Genomic DNA, 16,216 nt, shown 5'->3' on the forward strand with positions numbered 1-16,216 from the left:
TTCTTTGAGAGTGAAGCTGTTTATTTTATTTAATAGGCAGAGGTCTCTCAGTTGCATTTAATTTGTTTGCTTTGGAATAAAAAAAGCATATGAATACACACACACAGAAAAATCCATAATTTTGAGGTATATATAATTTGTGAAGTTGTTCTCCTCCCCAACATCTAGTCTGTTGCTAAAGGGCGAATTTTCATTCTAGTGACTTTAAGAGAGTAGTCAGAGGGCTTGAAGGGTACCCAAACCACCCCGTTTTCAGTTTCATAGGGAACATTGTTCCTTGGGTCATACTGACCTCCTGGGTAGTAAATCCCATTGAGATTAGCAGCTTGGCAATTATTGTACCACCAGCCACCTCCATACACCTCAGCACAGTTTTCCTCCCACTGATCACTGTCTCTATCAAAAGTACTGAATTTCATGTTGTTGTGAGCAGTATATTCACTGCCTTCTTCCTCTGAGCCTTTGATAAGAGCATCCCCAGCTGTCCCCACATAGTCAGACACACTGAGTCTATAACTTTCTGATTCAGAACCTATGTGTATAATATACTCTGCATAAGCTTCATTGCCTGCCCAGTCCTCTACTTCAACCCGGAGGACCGTGTCCTTCTGAGTCAATAGGTAGAGATTTTCATTGCCCAACCAGAACTCTCCTTTCCCTCTGCCATCCACGTTGCCGAAACCTTTCTTGTAGTCTTCCCAGGTCCGGTTAAAATTCAAAGACCCATCCAATCTCTGTTGGATCAGAAGCCATCCTCCCAAAGTGGTCGCTTGGTCGCAATACACTGAAAAAACCTTAGCGGATCCCGCTGGCTTGATTCTGAAAATGCCACTTTGGGCACCAGAAGTGTGTTTTTGATGGATATCCTCACAGTCTAAAAAACAAAGTTGATCTGGTTGGCAGGGATGTTCAGTAAAGCTTTATTACAAGGTCACAGGAATCCAAACAGTAATCATGCTGAAGTCGATTGACTAAACTTAATTTAGTGCTACAGTGGAAAAACACTTTTCACCTTCCCTGCACCCCAAATTGATCACTTTTCATGCAAATTTTATTACAGATGAAACTGTGTGTGCAACTGTCTTGCTATTCAATTACTTATGATAAGAACACATTATTCTGTGCCTTTTCTAAATGGCAACAAACAGACACATTGCTTTTCTTGTTTAAAAAGTGTCATGAATTGCAGTAAAGCTTTTAGCCTGTGTCAGTCGATTGAAAACTTCACTCTTGTTCCCTCAACAATTATTTTCCAGGAAGTGGATGGATACCTGTCCCGGTGTAGCTTTCCCCCAGCTTCACTCCTCCTGTGGCCAAGCTCCGCGCTCGGAAATCAGGATTATCCTCTGCACTCTCGTCATGCTGCACCACTTCTGAGACTTTTCGTGACTTGGTTTCAAAAGCGGAACCCCCTTTATTGAAGCCTGTAGTACTGCTACTGCTGGACACAACAGTCTTGGAATGGCCTGAGGTGGCACTGCTTGTTCTAGAAGGGAACCCATGAGAAGGGTCATCAATTCTTGAGAAGTCATCATAATCTTCCTCATGTAGATGGGAGAAAGAGTCTGGTCTTCCAGGTGTTGTCACATGACTGGCAGTTTCTGACACTCTGCTGCCATGACCAAGGTTAAAAAAATCTCTTACATCTGGATCAAAGGAAGAAAAGTCAGGCAAGCCGCTTCCACCACCACCACTAGAGCTCTCTTTGATATGATAGGTGCCTCCAGCTTCTTTGACCAGTCCTTTCAAGTGGGTACAGTCTGAACCATCGGGAGTTTTAAATTCTTCAACAGTCTCTTCTTTGATACCTTGAGGGCCCTGAATTATTTTTTTGGTGAAGGTTCTGATGCAAGTCTGTGTGGCATGGCCAGTTGCAGAAGGTATCACTTTCATATCAGAGCCACCTCCTCCAGGCTGGCTGTATCTAGTTGTCACTGCTCCAGGCACGACATACTTGGTGTCCACTGGAGTTCCTCTGGACTCTGCTGTTGAATCTTCCAAGACTGCTTCAACCAGTTTTATATGGCTGAGTATGTTTGCTTCTTGTTCAGACAGAGGAGCAGTTTTGAAATGGCTAGGAACAGTAGACTCCTTCAGGGGTCTCATTTTCAGTACCCTCATAGGTTTTGTGTCAAATGTTGGTTCAAGATTGATGGAACCGGACTGTATGAGCTGTTTCTGTATGTTGTCATAACTTTCTGTGTCCACATGGTAGTTGTAAGTTCGAGCGCAAGATCCTTTGCAGGCACGTATCTTAATATCAATGTCCACCTAGATAGAGATGGATGAGGGGAAAGATATAGATCTTCAAATATTTACACAGTGATCCCTCGCTCACATCAGGAAATTCTGTTTTTTAAACACTGGGTCATTATACTGCCAACAGGGCTGTTGCTAATGGCAGGCTCACTGCTTCTTAAAACAGTGGCTAGGCTTTTGTGCAGTGTAAAACCCTCTGCAATCTCATCCATAACAATAAACCAGACCCAAATTTAGAGTTTTTGGTGGCATAAAAAGATCCCGTGGGTCTAGAAATCCCAATAGTCCCAGCGACCATGCTAGTCTGAGAACTCCAGGAGCTCTCCTCCAAAAAATTCTGGTTTGAATCTCTGGTGTAATCCTTCTACAACAGTGGTTCTCAACCTGTGGGTCCCCAGATGTTTTAGCCTTTGATTCCCAGAAATCTTAACAGCTGGTAAATTGGCCGGGATTTCTGGAAGTTGTAGGCCAAAACACCTGGGGACCCCAGGTTGAGAACCACTGTTCTACAGTTTCTTAAATCCCTTCTCAACATCATGAGAGTTCTATTGTCCAGCACACACAACAAACTCTGTCTTGGGGGAAAATGAATGACACAACTTACCTCCAAACGCTTCAGCTCCCCAACTTGATTTCTGATGGTATTCTGCAGGACTTTAATCCTGTTTACTTGATTAAAAACTCTCTGCTTTAGTGTCACAAGTCTCCTCCTCAGGTCATCAGAAATTTGTCCATAGCCGTTGTCTAGCTCTGAAGGAGAAGAAACTCTTAGTCAGAGGCCTTCCCCGTACTAGTTATTTAACAGACCTGAAATACTAATTTTGGCATGTAAAGATAAGTGTGTTTCTTAGACATAGGAAAATCCACTCAAATTGTAGTTTTACTCCAGCTGCCAGTTGGCTACCAGCCTGAATTGAAAATCTTGATGATGATCTTTAAAGCTCTATTCAGTTTAAACCCTCAATGGTTCAAGGAGTTCCTTTCCCTATATATACTTATCTGAGGATAGAGATCTGCAAGAAAGAGGTTTGATGTTTTAATATACTATTATTATTATCTTTAGAACTGTTTTAAATTGTTTTTCATTTTATCTGTATGCCACACTGAAATTCCACTAATAATAATAATAATAATAATAATAATAATAATAATAATAATAATAATAATAAATTTTATTTATTACCCACCTCTTCTGATGGCTCAAGGTGGGGTACAACCATTCAAAAACAAATCATGCTAAGAAAATCCAGCAATAGGCTTATCTTAGCATCGCCATAGTCAAAAATGACTTGAAGATACACAACAATAAGAAATGTGTACACATGAATGGATCTGGAGACCAGACTCTGAATCTCCCCTTGGTCATGGAAAGTTACTGATGGCTTAGGGCAAGCCACACTCTCAGCCTCAGTAGGAGCCAAAGGCAACCCCCCACTGAACAACTCTTGCCAAGAAAACCCTGTGATAGGGTTGCCTTATGATTACTATAAATCAGAAATTACTTGAAGGCACACAACCACTCTATCTGTAATGTGTGTATTTTATCAGAAAGCGATATTTAGAAGGGATCTAAGAGGGGTTCGCTTAAAAATTGTACCACATACATGTGATCTTTTGTGCTGTAATGGCCCCTGTCCCTCTCTTTCTAATACATATTTTTGTGTTCATCTCATATTATTCACATTTTTTTGTTACGAATGAACAGCACAGGAAAAGTAGTAATCAAGGACCATCACTTGGATTTGTCATCTGTTTAGAACTAGCTCAGCAGTCTTTCAGAAAGAATATAATCCTTTCAGGAATTTGGTCCAAAACAATGGGCTAAAATTGGGAGGGAGGATGCAAGTGTCTGTGTAAGCACTGCCATATCTCACAACCCCAGACACTGAAAGAACAATAGACGTTCATGTGATAAAATTGGGATTCCATTCATAGCTTTGAGATCACATTTCAGACCTTTGCGCCCAATGAGTAAAGGTGCTCAAAGATGTTTGTGCCACCATGCATTTCTTTGGCACTAATATCCATGTATGTAAGTATCAAGGAGATAGATGAACATTTGTTCTTGGATAGTAGGATCATCCAGGATCATCCCTAGCATTAAACAGACTGGCAACTTTAGACAGCAAATGTTAGTGGTTACAAAAGGACATTAAACATTTGATGTATGAATAATTACTGTTGTATTTTTACTGGAAGGGTGTGAAATTTTGGGATTTTCGGTCCCAAAATAATCTGATTGGCCTTGAATATCTTGGCTGGGAGAAGGCAATGCCATTTGTGGATGGGCCTAGAGGAACAAAATGATTTGGTGGATTGTGCAGGCCTCATACCTAACTAGGGGACAAAATGCATCCTCAGGTTTACTTAAAAATGGAGTTGAATATACATCAAGCAGTCTACTTTTGAAAGGGAAGATGGGGAAAGTTTATTTGAAAGGTTTTCACCACAATATTGGGTTACAATGAAGACGATTTCATTGTGCTATCAGAGGGGTTGAAGGGTCTAAGGGACCTTCCACACAGCCATATAACCCAGAATATCAAGGCAGAATAACCCACAATATCTGCTTTGAACTGTGTTATCTGAGTCCACACTGCCATATATCCCAATTCAAAGCAGATAATGTGGAATTTTATTCAGGTGTGTGGAAGGGGCCTGAGGGACTGAAATGGGGCGCTAAATTGTTACCCCCAATTATCTCAAATTATAGTTTCATCCCTGTGCTAATTTATGTTACTGAAGAAGGAGCTGCTTTGCATTTTAGCTCATTTAACTTTGCATAACAAGTGCAGGAAATGAAACATTACTTTCAATTGGTGAATTTTCATCATCAGAAGACAAGATAGTTTTCGGGGTACAACTCACCTTGTTCATCGACCAGATTCCTTTCTAGAAAAGAAGTGAGCTCCTGTTTCAGAATATTTGATTTCTTATAGCTGTTTTGATTATCCGAGAGCAGTTTCTTAATTTTGTTTATCCTGTCGTTAAATTCCCGATCCGTTTCATCTATCAGTCCCTGCATCCTGCATCCTGAGGGACATTTAATGCCCTTAAAGAAGAAAATAGTAAGAAGAAAGTAGCGTTCAAACTTAATTGTTCCTCAAGCTTTATATGATGAATGGAATCTGGCTAATCGTAACATGTTATACAGTGAAGACATCTGTCCTTGCGCTTTGCTACTCTGTGGTATGCATGGCCGGTGTGGAACACATCTCACCATGTTAAAACAGAGGATGTGACTCTTAATGAGACATGCCGCATTATCACAGGATGTCTATGCTCTATTATTATACTGTTTAGCCAGTATTGCACCACCTGACATCTGCCGGGAAGTAGCAGCCAATAATGAAAGGACCAAGACATTGACATCTCCAGCCCATTCCCTGTTCAGATATCAGCCAGCACACGAACGCCTTAAATCAAGAAACTGCTTTCTAAGATAGATACTTGCAGGAGCACCTCAGCAAGCAAGAGTCAAAAAATGGCAGGCTAAAATCCGGAACCTCAAGCCATGGCTAATACTGAATGAGAGACTCTCTCCCCTGGGCACACAAAAGACTGGACAACTTGGAAGGCACTGAACAGACTGCGCTCTGGCACCACAAGTTGCAGAGCCAACTACAAGAAATAGGGCCACAAAGTGAAGTCCACGACATGCAAGTGTGAAGAAGAGCAAACCACAGACCACCTATTACAATGCAGTCTGAGCCTTGCCACATGCACAATGAAGCAATACCAAAGGCACTCCAAGTAGTCAAAGGACATTTAGTATTATACCAAGTTTTTAACTTTGTGTTTTTAAATACATTACAACTGTATTCTTGGTTCACTTCTGATACAATAAATAAATAATGGTTTTAATTTGTTTATGTTTCATTGTGATAATAGCATTATAGCAGTTTTTACATATGTATCCTTAAGAAGTATGTCCTTTAAGGCTTGCATGACATCCCTGTCTCCAGCCCATACATAAACAAGAGTATTTAAACAATTTAAAGAGACTTCATCTAGAGTAATCCTATTTATTTAGACCCAGAATTAGTCAGAGAAATCCGTTGCATCTGTTGACATCAGAAAGTTAATCATGACTAACATAATTTGGGGATTTATTTGTATCTGCTCTGATTCATTTGTTGATATTGGTGCTAAGTATAAGATGCCAAATGCTAAACCTTGTAGACTAGTCCTTTCATCTCACTGCTACTGATATTCTAATGCTTAATTGCATGACCTCCAAGTAGCACAAAGTATTTGGCTTGTAGAGATAAAAAAAAGATTTCATACAGATCTATTCTTACCCTACCACGTTTATTGTGTTTTTATAAGTCACATCTCTTCATTTTAATCTCCTCCTTTTCTTCTTCTCTTGATATGGCCAAATTGTAGTCACTTAAATGTCACTGAAGTTAATAGAACTTAAGAGGACTCATATATTAAAGAACATGCATATATAGTAAACAGTAAACATGTATATAGACTAAGTTCTGTAATAACCAGGCATTTGTAATTAATCTATAATGTTTATGAAGCTAAGCATGGCAGAAACAAGTCCCCCTGAACTGTGATTTAATGCCAGGTAAATGCAAAGAATTACAGCCTGAATCACTTTCTTACCAGATTTTTTTTTCTCATAAATATATGCTTCTTTAAAATTATGTAAAATTTATAAATAGTACAGTTTCTGTTGTACTGTGTACGCCTTGTGGCATTACATACATCTATGATCTTTATGTCTATTACTTTGCAACCATAATGTTGTATTGTGTGGTTGGCTAATATATTTCAGGTTCTGCATTATCTGTTAGCTCACCCATTCCTCATCAGAGCATGTTGGCCAACTCTTTTCTTGCTTGCATTGACCCTGGGCTTTATGCTCCACTATTCTAGGACCACGTACTCCTCCTCCATGTTCTTCGAAAGTGCTTCCTTGTTCTGTTGCCTGTCATGGAGAAAAATGGGGGAAACATCAAAATTAAGACCGAATTAGTCTCATGGTAATAATTACTTTAGTTAAGAACACCCCATATACCCATACTAAAAAAGCTCTGCTACTTGAAGGTGCATTGAAAAGAATGTAGGTTACCACACATGGATATTTGCTTTCAATTGTTTCACCAGAATGTTTTCAAAATTTGAAATATGTACTAGTGTTCCAAGTCTAAAGTATTTTGATGGATTATTTTAAATTTTCTGCAACAATTACTTATGCTAAGGAAACATTTCTTAATAGATTTGCATGTATATTATTATAGAAGAGATTCTATAGATTCATCTGGTTTCCATTGCTGCTGCTGGAATTGACTCCAATTTGTCCAAGGAACAAAATTCTTCCTTGAAAACCCAATGACATTAAAGGAGAGATCCTGTCATTGGCATAACTATGCTTTGAATCTGGACCATAGATATTTTGGCAAATATTGAGGAGGGTTTCATTTGGTTTTAATTTCACAATCACAACTCAAACCTAGGAAAAAAATTTGGACTGCAACTCCCATAATCCTACAGGCAGAATTATTACAGTCATGTTAACCAAAAAATAACATTTCTAGTTCTGTTCAGACTGAAACACATATAACTTTCCAAATAAAAGCTCAAAATATGGGAATTCCTTGGAGAATTCCTTAAATGATAGATGGAACGACTTTCACATCAAATAGATTTGAATCCAGAGTAACTGATTTCTACATTGATCATATTGAAATCAATGTGAAAACATAGCTAGGCATCCACTGATTTTATTGGAACATCATTATGACTGTTTTGCTTTTGTGTTGCTAGTTTTTTAAAAAGTAGTACAAAGTATTTCCATAAATATGCATCACTATATAGATTTAATATGTTTGCAGTGCTATAAATGCCACTTTACAAGTTGTCCTGTATCTTCAGTTTATGATAGAAGTGCTCACTAAAGAATATAGTTTCATGCCATTATTTAAGCTTTTGTAACATCAACACAGATAGTGATTACTCATTGTGACTTACCCAAATATCGTGTTACCGGAAAAATATAGGAATTATCAAATCACTATGACAGAATCAATTTTTGACATACTTTTTATTGTTATGGTAATAAAAGTGTTGTTAAATGATAAAGTCAAGAATTAACATCTCATATGGGATATAACCCACCTCATTTAAAATCCATTAGTTTTAATCATGCTCTGAATGTAGGATTATCTATTTAATTAATGCAAGTGGACTAAATAAGTAAATGTGGCATAGCTCTGATGGCTCCATTACCACAGATGGATTCGACGAGATTGTAATATTACATTTTAATATCAAGTGTTCTCCTGACTCAGGTTCCAAGTTCTGAAGTGAGGGAGAAGTTGATCTTCTATCAGAAATACTTTAATAATAAATAGTAAAGAAATTGTAAATAGTAAAGAAAGAGTGTGAACCATTTATTTTATATGTTTTAGGGATTTGGATTTCATTCAAAATACCCTAGTAGTTCAGTTTTTGGAATGCAATTAATTGGGGGTACCCTTCTGATCCCTTGGAGTGAATTGAGCTTAATTCTTAGTATATTTGCGCAGTCAGACTTTATTGTAATAGAACTGTAAACACACTTTTTAAAACCCTCATCTATGACATAGAATAATAATTCTTATAAAATAATTTATAATAATAATAACAATAACAATAACAACAACAACAACTTTATTTGTATCTCGCCCCATCTCCCCAATAGCATGGAATTAAATTATTTCAAGGAGTACCTAAACACTCTTTCTGGATTTCATATGAAGCAGATACACACAGATATAGGCTTATACTATCAATAAACGTTTGTAACAAACTAATGCCATGTTTTCGCCAAAATAAGACATGTCTTATATTAATTTTTGCTCCAAAATATGTGTTAGGGCTTGTTTTCAGGGGCAGTCTTATTGTTTCAAATTGACTTTTTAAATGAACTATATCTAGGGCTTATTTTTTAACTAGGACTCATATTTCAAGCATCCTCAGAAATGCTAAAAACATTATGATAGGTCTTATTTTCAGAGTAGGTCTTATTTTTGGGGAAACAGGGTAGGCATCGCTCTATCAAGCGAGGTGCAGTAACATACTTGGATGGGCATCCACTGCAGTGCATATGAATCTCATAAATGGGTCCCACCAATGTGGCTAGAGACTGGAGAGCTGTTTATGAGCCATCATTTGATGGAGAAGCACATCAAAGGTAGCTCTTGCTACCGCCTTACCCAGGTATTAGTTACCTTAAGTCCCCATGGGGAGAAAGGCAGGGTATAAATAAAAAATAAATAAACAAAGAGGTGGTTGAGCCACAGTCTCTTTTTGTATACACACAAACAGAAGTAAGATTGCATCCTAGCTACCAGGTATACCAAGAACCACTCCTCTCCAGTTTAAGCATTTAAAAAGTTAAAAACTTGCAGTTTCTTGCCTCCCTTATGGAAGCAGGTTAGTATTAATTGAAATATATCAATAAATAGATACGCAACGGCAAGAAAAAATATCAATATAACTGGTAAAGAAACAGGAGAGTCAGATAAAATTAACACAGTTTCATACCCAGGCAATGCTGAAGCACAGAAGGGCGCAGAGGACTCTCATCTGGAGCATCTTTAGAAAGATGTAGATGAGAAGCCGTGAGTTGTTTTTCAAAAAGGTCTCTTTGGCTGAATTTAAATCTTATCTTTTCCTGCTTCCCCCCCCCCCCCCCCGCTCCAACCACTCAGTTTAATGATTAGTTTTTCTTCTGTTTGCAGGGTCATAATGCAATATGTGAGTGTGGTGACCCAGGATCTATTGCACAAGCTCTTAACTTTGTTTGCTGGAAGACTGCTTGCACAATGCCAGAATACATGGGGGACAAATGGGAAATGGCAATCCAGCTATATTCCGGGAAGGGTTTTGCCTGAAGTTTGGAACAGATTGTTTATAGGTAAAATCATCAGTAAAGATAAAGGTTTTCCCCTGACATTAAGTCTAGTCCTGTCCAACTCTGGAGGTTGGTGCTCATCTCCATTTCTAAGCCGAAGAGCCGGCATTGTTCGTAGACACCTCCAAGGTCATGTGGCCGGCATGACTACATGGAGCGCCGTTACCATCCCATCCTATTAATCTACTCACATTTGCATGTTTTCAAACTGCTAGGTTGGAAGAAGCTTGAGGTAACAGCGGGTGCTCACTCCGTTCCTTGGATTCGAACCTTAGACCTTTCAGTCCGCAACTTCAGCAGCTTTAACACACTGCGCCACCGGGGGCACCAGGTAGGATCATTGGAGAATTTTAAATATCATACAGGCACAAACTCTCGTCTTGGAAACTAAAAAGGGTTTGCCCTGGTTGGTACTTGTATGGTAGACTGCCAACAAACTGTCAGTTGTAGGCTATATTTCAGAGGAAGGCAATGGCAAATTCTTGCCTAAGAAAATCCTACACAATTCATAAGATCACCATGAACAGGAAACTTATAGGTACATAAACACACAAGTAAGATAATTAGAAGAAAAACTATCTAATTATTGGAAAATGTCAATGTGCTATAGCTGGTATTTCTTGAACTGCATGAGTGTCATGTTTTAGTACATAGCAGGGAACATATCCCTTTGCAATCCATGTTGTTGATGGCATAATAACATCACAAAAGAAGAACCAAAAGTAGGGGTAAAATGTCCCACATTAAAATGAATGAATAAGTAAAGGTAAAGGTTTTTCCCTGACATTACGTCCAGTCATGTCTGACTCCAGAGGTTGATGCTCATCTCTTTTTCTGGGCCAAAGAGCCAGCATTGTCTGTAGACACCTCCGAGGTCATGTGGCCGGCAAGACTGCATGGAGTGCCATTACTTTCCACCAGAGCAGCACCTATTGATCTACTCACATTTGCATGTTTTCGAACTGCTAGATTGGCAGAAGCTGGGGCTAACAGCGGGAGCTCACCCCACTCCCTGGACTCAAACCGCCCACCTTTCGGTCAACAAGTTCAGCAACTCAGTGGTTTTATCCGCTGCACCATCAGGGGCTCCAAAATGAATGAATACTCCAAGTTAATAGCAGATTGAACCCATTTTAACTGCCCTTATTCCATTTTGATGGAATCATGGGATTTGTTGATGAAGCATTTCAGATTTTATGCCAGAAAGCCCTATCACAGTCCCCTACCTGGCTGTGCTAAAATACTTCAGCACAGGATTTGAAGTAGAGCACAAAACAACCAATCCCAAGATTGCACAAGATGAAGTCATGACAATTAGAAGTTAAGTAAAAAAGTAGTTGATCTCTAACGATTAAGAAATTAATCTAAACCACCCCTCCTACCTAAACAGTGGGGCTTCTTGCCTCAAAGACAAATAACTAGGAGCCCTTCCACACAACCATATAACCCAGAATATCAAAGCTGAAAATACCATAATATCTGCTTTGACCTGGGTGATCTGAGTCTACACTGCCATATATTCCAGTTCAAAGCAGATAATGTGGGATTTTATTCAGATGTGTGGAAGGGGCCTGGGATGATTTCTTTATTCACTATTTGTTTCTATCAAGTGAGCTTTCATTGGAGCAAAGTCTTACAGCAATCTGAGGCTACTCCTGTTTCTTGAATTATGGATTTAAAAATACTCCAAGTTGCTCAGAAATTATTCTCTTCTTTATTATCTACCATTAGGAAAGGCAGGCAACAAATAAAGTTGTTGTTGTTGTTGTTGTTGTTGTTGTTGTTATTATTATTTTCCTTCAAACCAGTGAACTTTGAAAGAATGACTTGGAGAAACTCCCCTTTGCACAATGATGCCTTGGCATTTCATTTCTCCACAACCACTGTGCTTGTTAAAGAGAAAAGTAATCCAATCTTTCAAAATTTGTTTCCTTACTGACCTCAAAGTCTAGGACCATCTGAGTCATTGGGCAATGAAGCAACTATTTCTGGTGTTCTACTGCAGAGGGGCATCACCAGCCTCTCATTGTGTCCTCTTGAGCTCCTGACTTTCCACATCTCAGGGCCCTTCCACACAGCCATATAACCCAGAATATCAAGGCAGATAATGCATTATATCTGCTTCAAATTGGGTTATCCGAGTCCTCACTGCCATATAATCCACATGGAACTGAATTATATGGCAGTCCAGTTATACCTGGATTATCTCAGGCCTCTTCTACACTGCTATATAAAATCAAGATTATCTGCTTTAAACTGGAGTGTCTTGCTGTGTAGACTCAGATAACCTAGTTCAAAGCAGATGTTGTGGAATATCTGCCTTGATATTCTGGGATATCCTGAGGCCCCTCGGATACCTTGAGGCCCCTTCTACACTGCCATATAATCTAGATTAACAAAGCAGATAATACACATCATCTGCCTTGAACTGGATTATATGAGTCTATACTGCAAAATACTCCACTTTAAAGCAGATAATCTGGATTTTATATAGCAGTGTAGAAGGGGCCTCAGATAATCCAGTTCAAAACAGATAATGTGGATTATCTGCCTTGATGTTCTCGATTATATGGCAGTATAGAAGGGCTCAGAACCACTTGTCCTACACATACTGAGAATTGTCACTTAAATGGCTGTTTGTAGATCTTCCATTGTTGATCTAGACAGCATCTATAATCCACTTTATCTATGCAGCAAAATGTATTGGATCAGATTAAATAAAGAATTCCATACTGCAAATGCATCAAAGATAGACTATGGCCCCTTCTACACTGCCATATAATCCATTTTATCTGATTTGAACTGGATTATATGAGTCTACAATGTCACATAATCCAGTTCAAAGCAGATTATCTAGATTTTATATGGCAGTGTAGAAGGGGCATATGATCTTCCTAAGAGAGATAGTTTCCCCAACCCTTCAACATGGGAGACACCAGGAATAGGCCATTCTAAGTGAGGATGATTGTTCCATAGTGTCTATTATTTTCCTGTCCTTTATTAACCTTATACAGTAGAGTCTCACTTATCCAAGCTTCGCTTATCCAAGCTTCTGGATTATCCAAGCCATTTTTGTAGTCAATGTTTTCAATATATCATGATATTTTGGTGCTAAATTTGTAAATACACCAATTACAACATAACATTACTGCGTATTGAACTGCTTTTTCTGTCAAATTTGTTGTATAACATGATGTTTTGGTGCTTAATTTGTAAAATCATAACTTAATTTGATGTTTAATAGGCTTTTCCTTAATCCCTCCTTATTATCCAAGATATTCACTTATCCAAGCTTCTGCCGGCCCGTTTAGCTTGGATAAGTGAGACTCTACTGTATCAACTACTGTCTATCACTGAGCTGTGATGCTTCTCCCATCTAGATTTCATGCTAGAGATACAAGCCATTCATCCAGAGATAAATGCCTTCATGGTTTCACAATAATTTATGCCTTGAAAGCTTAAGAACAAACTATTCATTATCCTACTTCATTTTCACTAAACTGTGAATGACAAGGAAAGCACCACTTTCATTCCCACGTGTCAGATGTCATAGGATGAGAAGAAATCTTGCTACATTCAGGGTTAGTTGTTCTTGGTGAAGCAGCTTATTAAGAATTCAATAACCACCATTAAATATCTTACTTTCAGCACCAGAATGAGGAAAGTACTTTTTGGGTCAAGGTTTCTGCAATTTCCCAGTGCAAACGTAGTATGTGTTCTCTTTGGAAAGTAATGCATACATAACAACATTTCACCTCCTTAGAAAGATATTAACAACCCATCTGAATTTTATGATACTTGTTCTTACAATTCATATAGACAATGTATTTCATGTGAGTTTAGAACATTTTGCACATGTGAATAAGACAAGTGATGGTTTGGATTACCACTTTGCACACTCACTGATGAGTGAGGTTAATACAACAATAATAAGCACGGACTGGCATCCTGTTAGTAGCATACTCACCTATGAGTTTCCCTTGCACCTAGGTGGGCTCTTTTTTAGGTACTGCAAAAGCTGATATTTTTCCCTCCTTCACAGCAGCAAAAGCTTCCCTGGTTGACCAAATAGCCTCTGACCATAGGTGAAATGTTTATAGTAGTAGAGAGGAATCTGGATGATCATGGCAGATCTCAACCAGGATATGACTTCACATCTGGCTACACACAGTGGTTCTCAACCTGTGGGTCCTCAGGAATTTTGGCCTACAACTCCCAAAAATCCCAGCCAGTTTACCAGCTGTTAGGATTTCTGGGAGTTGAAGACATCTGGGGACCCACAGGTTGAGAACCACTGGGATACAGGGACATAGTCAGATGCTTCTATGATCCTGCCTGCTCCCTTCAAGCTATGGAATAGCCACGAAGGCTGGGAAGTATAAAGTAAGTTGAAATTGAATAGTTAGTATATGGCTCAGCCTAGTGCAGATCATAAGTAAAACTATTACTCTATGTTGAGCCACATAGGATTGCAGCCACAAATTGCACTCATTGTTATAAAGTTCCACAACTTAATTTGTTGGTTGATTGTATCATGAGATTTTCCTGGCAAGGTTGGTTCAGAGCAAATTTATCTTCTTTTTTGGCTGAGTGTAACTAACCTCAAGTCAACCAGTGAGTTTCTGTGGCTCGGTGGGGAATCATACACTGGTGTCTTAGATGGTTAGGGCAAAATTCCAATTGCTATATCACACTAGTTCCTTTCAGAGTTATGAGAAATTGTGTGTGTGAGTGAGAGAAAGAGATACTTCATAGAGCCACAGAGTTGGAAGGGGCCCTATGGTCCATCAAGCCCAAACCCCTGCTCACTGCGGGTTCTTGTGGAAGAGCATCCCAAGCAGGGAGATATCCAACATCTTTTTGAAGGCATCCAGAGAAGGAGACTCCTAGACAATTGTTTCCATTCCAAATTGCTTTCACTGCCAAGATGTTTCTTCTAATGTTCAGTAGAAATCTATTGTCCTGTCACTTGAAACCATCAGACTTGTGACCTCATCACACGAGGAGAAATAGGTCTCCAGAGCCCACCAAGATGGCATCACACGATGTATGGCAACTTCCAGCGGGGTCCATGGAGGAAGCATCCTGACAGCATGGTAGGATACTTCCCTCAGGACACAGGAGGCTTCCCATGTATTGCAGGGAACAACCGGACTAGCGCAGAGGGGGAGCCACGTGGCAATACTTCCCAACATGTGATAGGGAAGTGTTGCTGCAGACAAGGCAGGGTGCGAGGCAATAAGATTGCCTCGCTGCCACACAGATTTGCCACGGAGGTTGGTGAATCACTCCGTGCACCTTCATCACCAGTCAGGGGCACCAGAGAACAAACCTGCCCCATTCCCTCAGTAGCAGACATTGAAGTCATAAAAAGTGCAATCACATAACTCCTTCTTGTCCCTTCAACAAGCTGGACATGCCCAGCCTCTTCAACCTTTCCTCATATATTTTGTTCTACATATGCTTAGCATTCCTGTTGGCCTTCTCTGAATCTGCCGCAACTGGTCTATATCCTTCTTACAGAACTGAATGTAGTATTCCAATGAGGTTTGATCACTCAGTGCAGGATGTTATTGAACTCTTGCTTTCCTCAACTTGGAAACTATGCCTCTATTAATGCAGACTAGAGAGGATTTGCTTTCTTTGCTTGCAACATTACACTCCTCTCTCATGTTCAACTTATGATCAATAATAGTCCCAAGATCCTTTTTACATGTGTAACTCATTCTATACCTATGCATTTGGTTTGCCTGAATGAAAATGTTTACATTTGTCTCAGTTCAATTTCATTTTATTAATTCCAACTCAGCTTCACAGCTTGACAAGAATCCTTTCAAATTGGGTTCCTATCTCTCAAACTTGACCATATAAACATCTAACTAAAATATTTCACCATTTAGAGTTAAAAAATAAACCTAAGGCTCAAAGTGTCTGTAAAATATTTGGCACAACTGTATTTGATTTTTGCTACAACTTTATTTAATTCCTGGCTTTAAAGAAGGTGGTTCTCATAGTGCTCTTTCTATTCCATTGAAATACAGTGGA

At 39.1% G+C, this 16,216-nt stretch overlaps 1 protein-coding gene across 1 annotated transcript; it reads right to left on the reverse strand.

Annotated features, from left to right (window-relative positions):
- Positions 1–9,930, reverse strand: fga (fibrinogen alpha chain). Its single transcript, XM_003221738.3, has 6 exons — positions 9,802–9,930; positions 7,073–7,201; positions 5,128–5,311; positions 2,864–3,009; positions 1,272–2,271; positions 1–874 (listed from the first exon to the last, which is right to left on the reverse strand). Exons 1-6 carry the CDS (start codon positions 9,850–9,852, stop codon positions 165–167), a joined length of 2,220 nt encoding a protein of 739 aa, XP_003221786.1. The 5' UTR covers positions 9,853–9,930; the 3' UTR covers positions 1–164.
- Between the last annotated feature and the right edge of the window lie 6,286 nt (positions 9,931–16,216).

The sequence above is a fragment of the Anolis carolinensis genome, chromosome 5 (assembly GCF_035594765.1).
Source record: "Anolis carolinensis isolate JA03-04 chromosome 5, rAnoCar3.1.pri, whole genome shotgun sequence".
In the NCBI taxonomy this organism is placed as follows: Eukaryota; Metazoa; Chordata; class Lepidosauria; order Squamata; family Dactyloidae; genus Anolis; species Anolis carolinensis.

Coding starts and splice junctions, on each gene's coding strand:
- fga (XM_003221738.3), bottom strand. CDS start 9,852: ATGCTCCAGATGAGAGTCCTCTGCGCCCTTCTGTGCTTCAGCATTGCC. Junction 3,010..5,127: donor GAATCTGGTCGATGAACAAG/GTGAGTTGTACC, acceptor CTTCTCCTTCAG/AGCTAGACAACGGCTATGGA. Junction 875..1,271: donor GGAAAGCTACACCGGGACAG/GTATCCATCCAC, acceptor TTTGTTTTTTAG/ACTGTGAGGATATCCATCAA.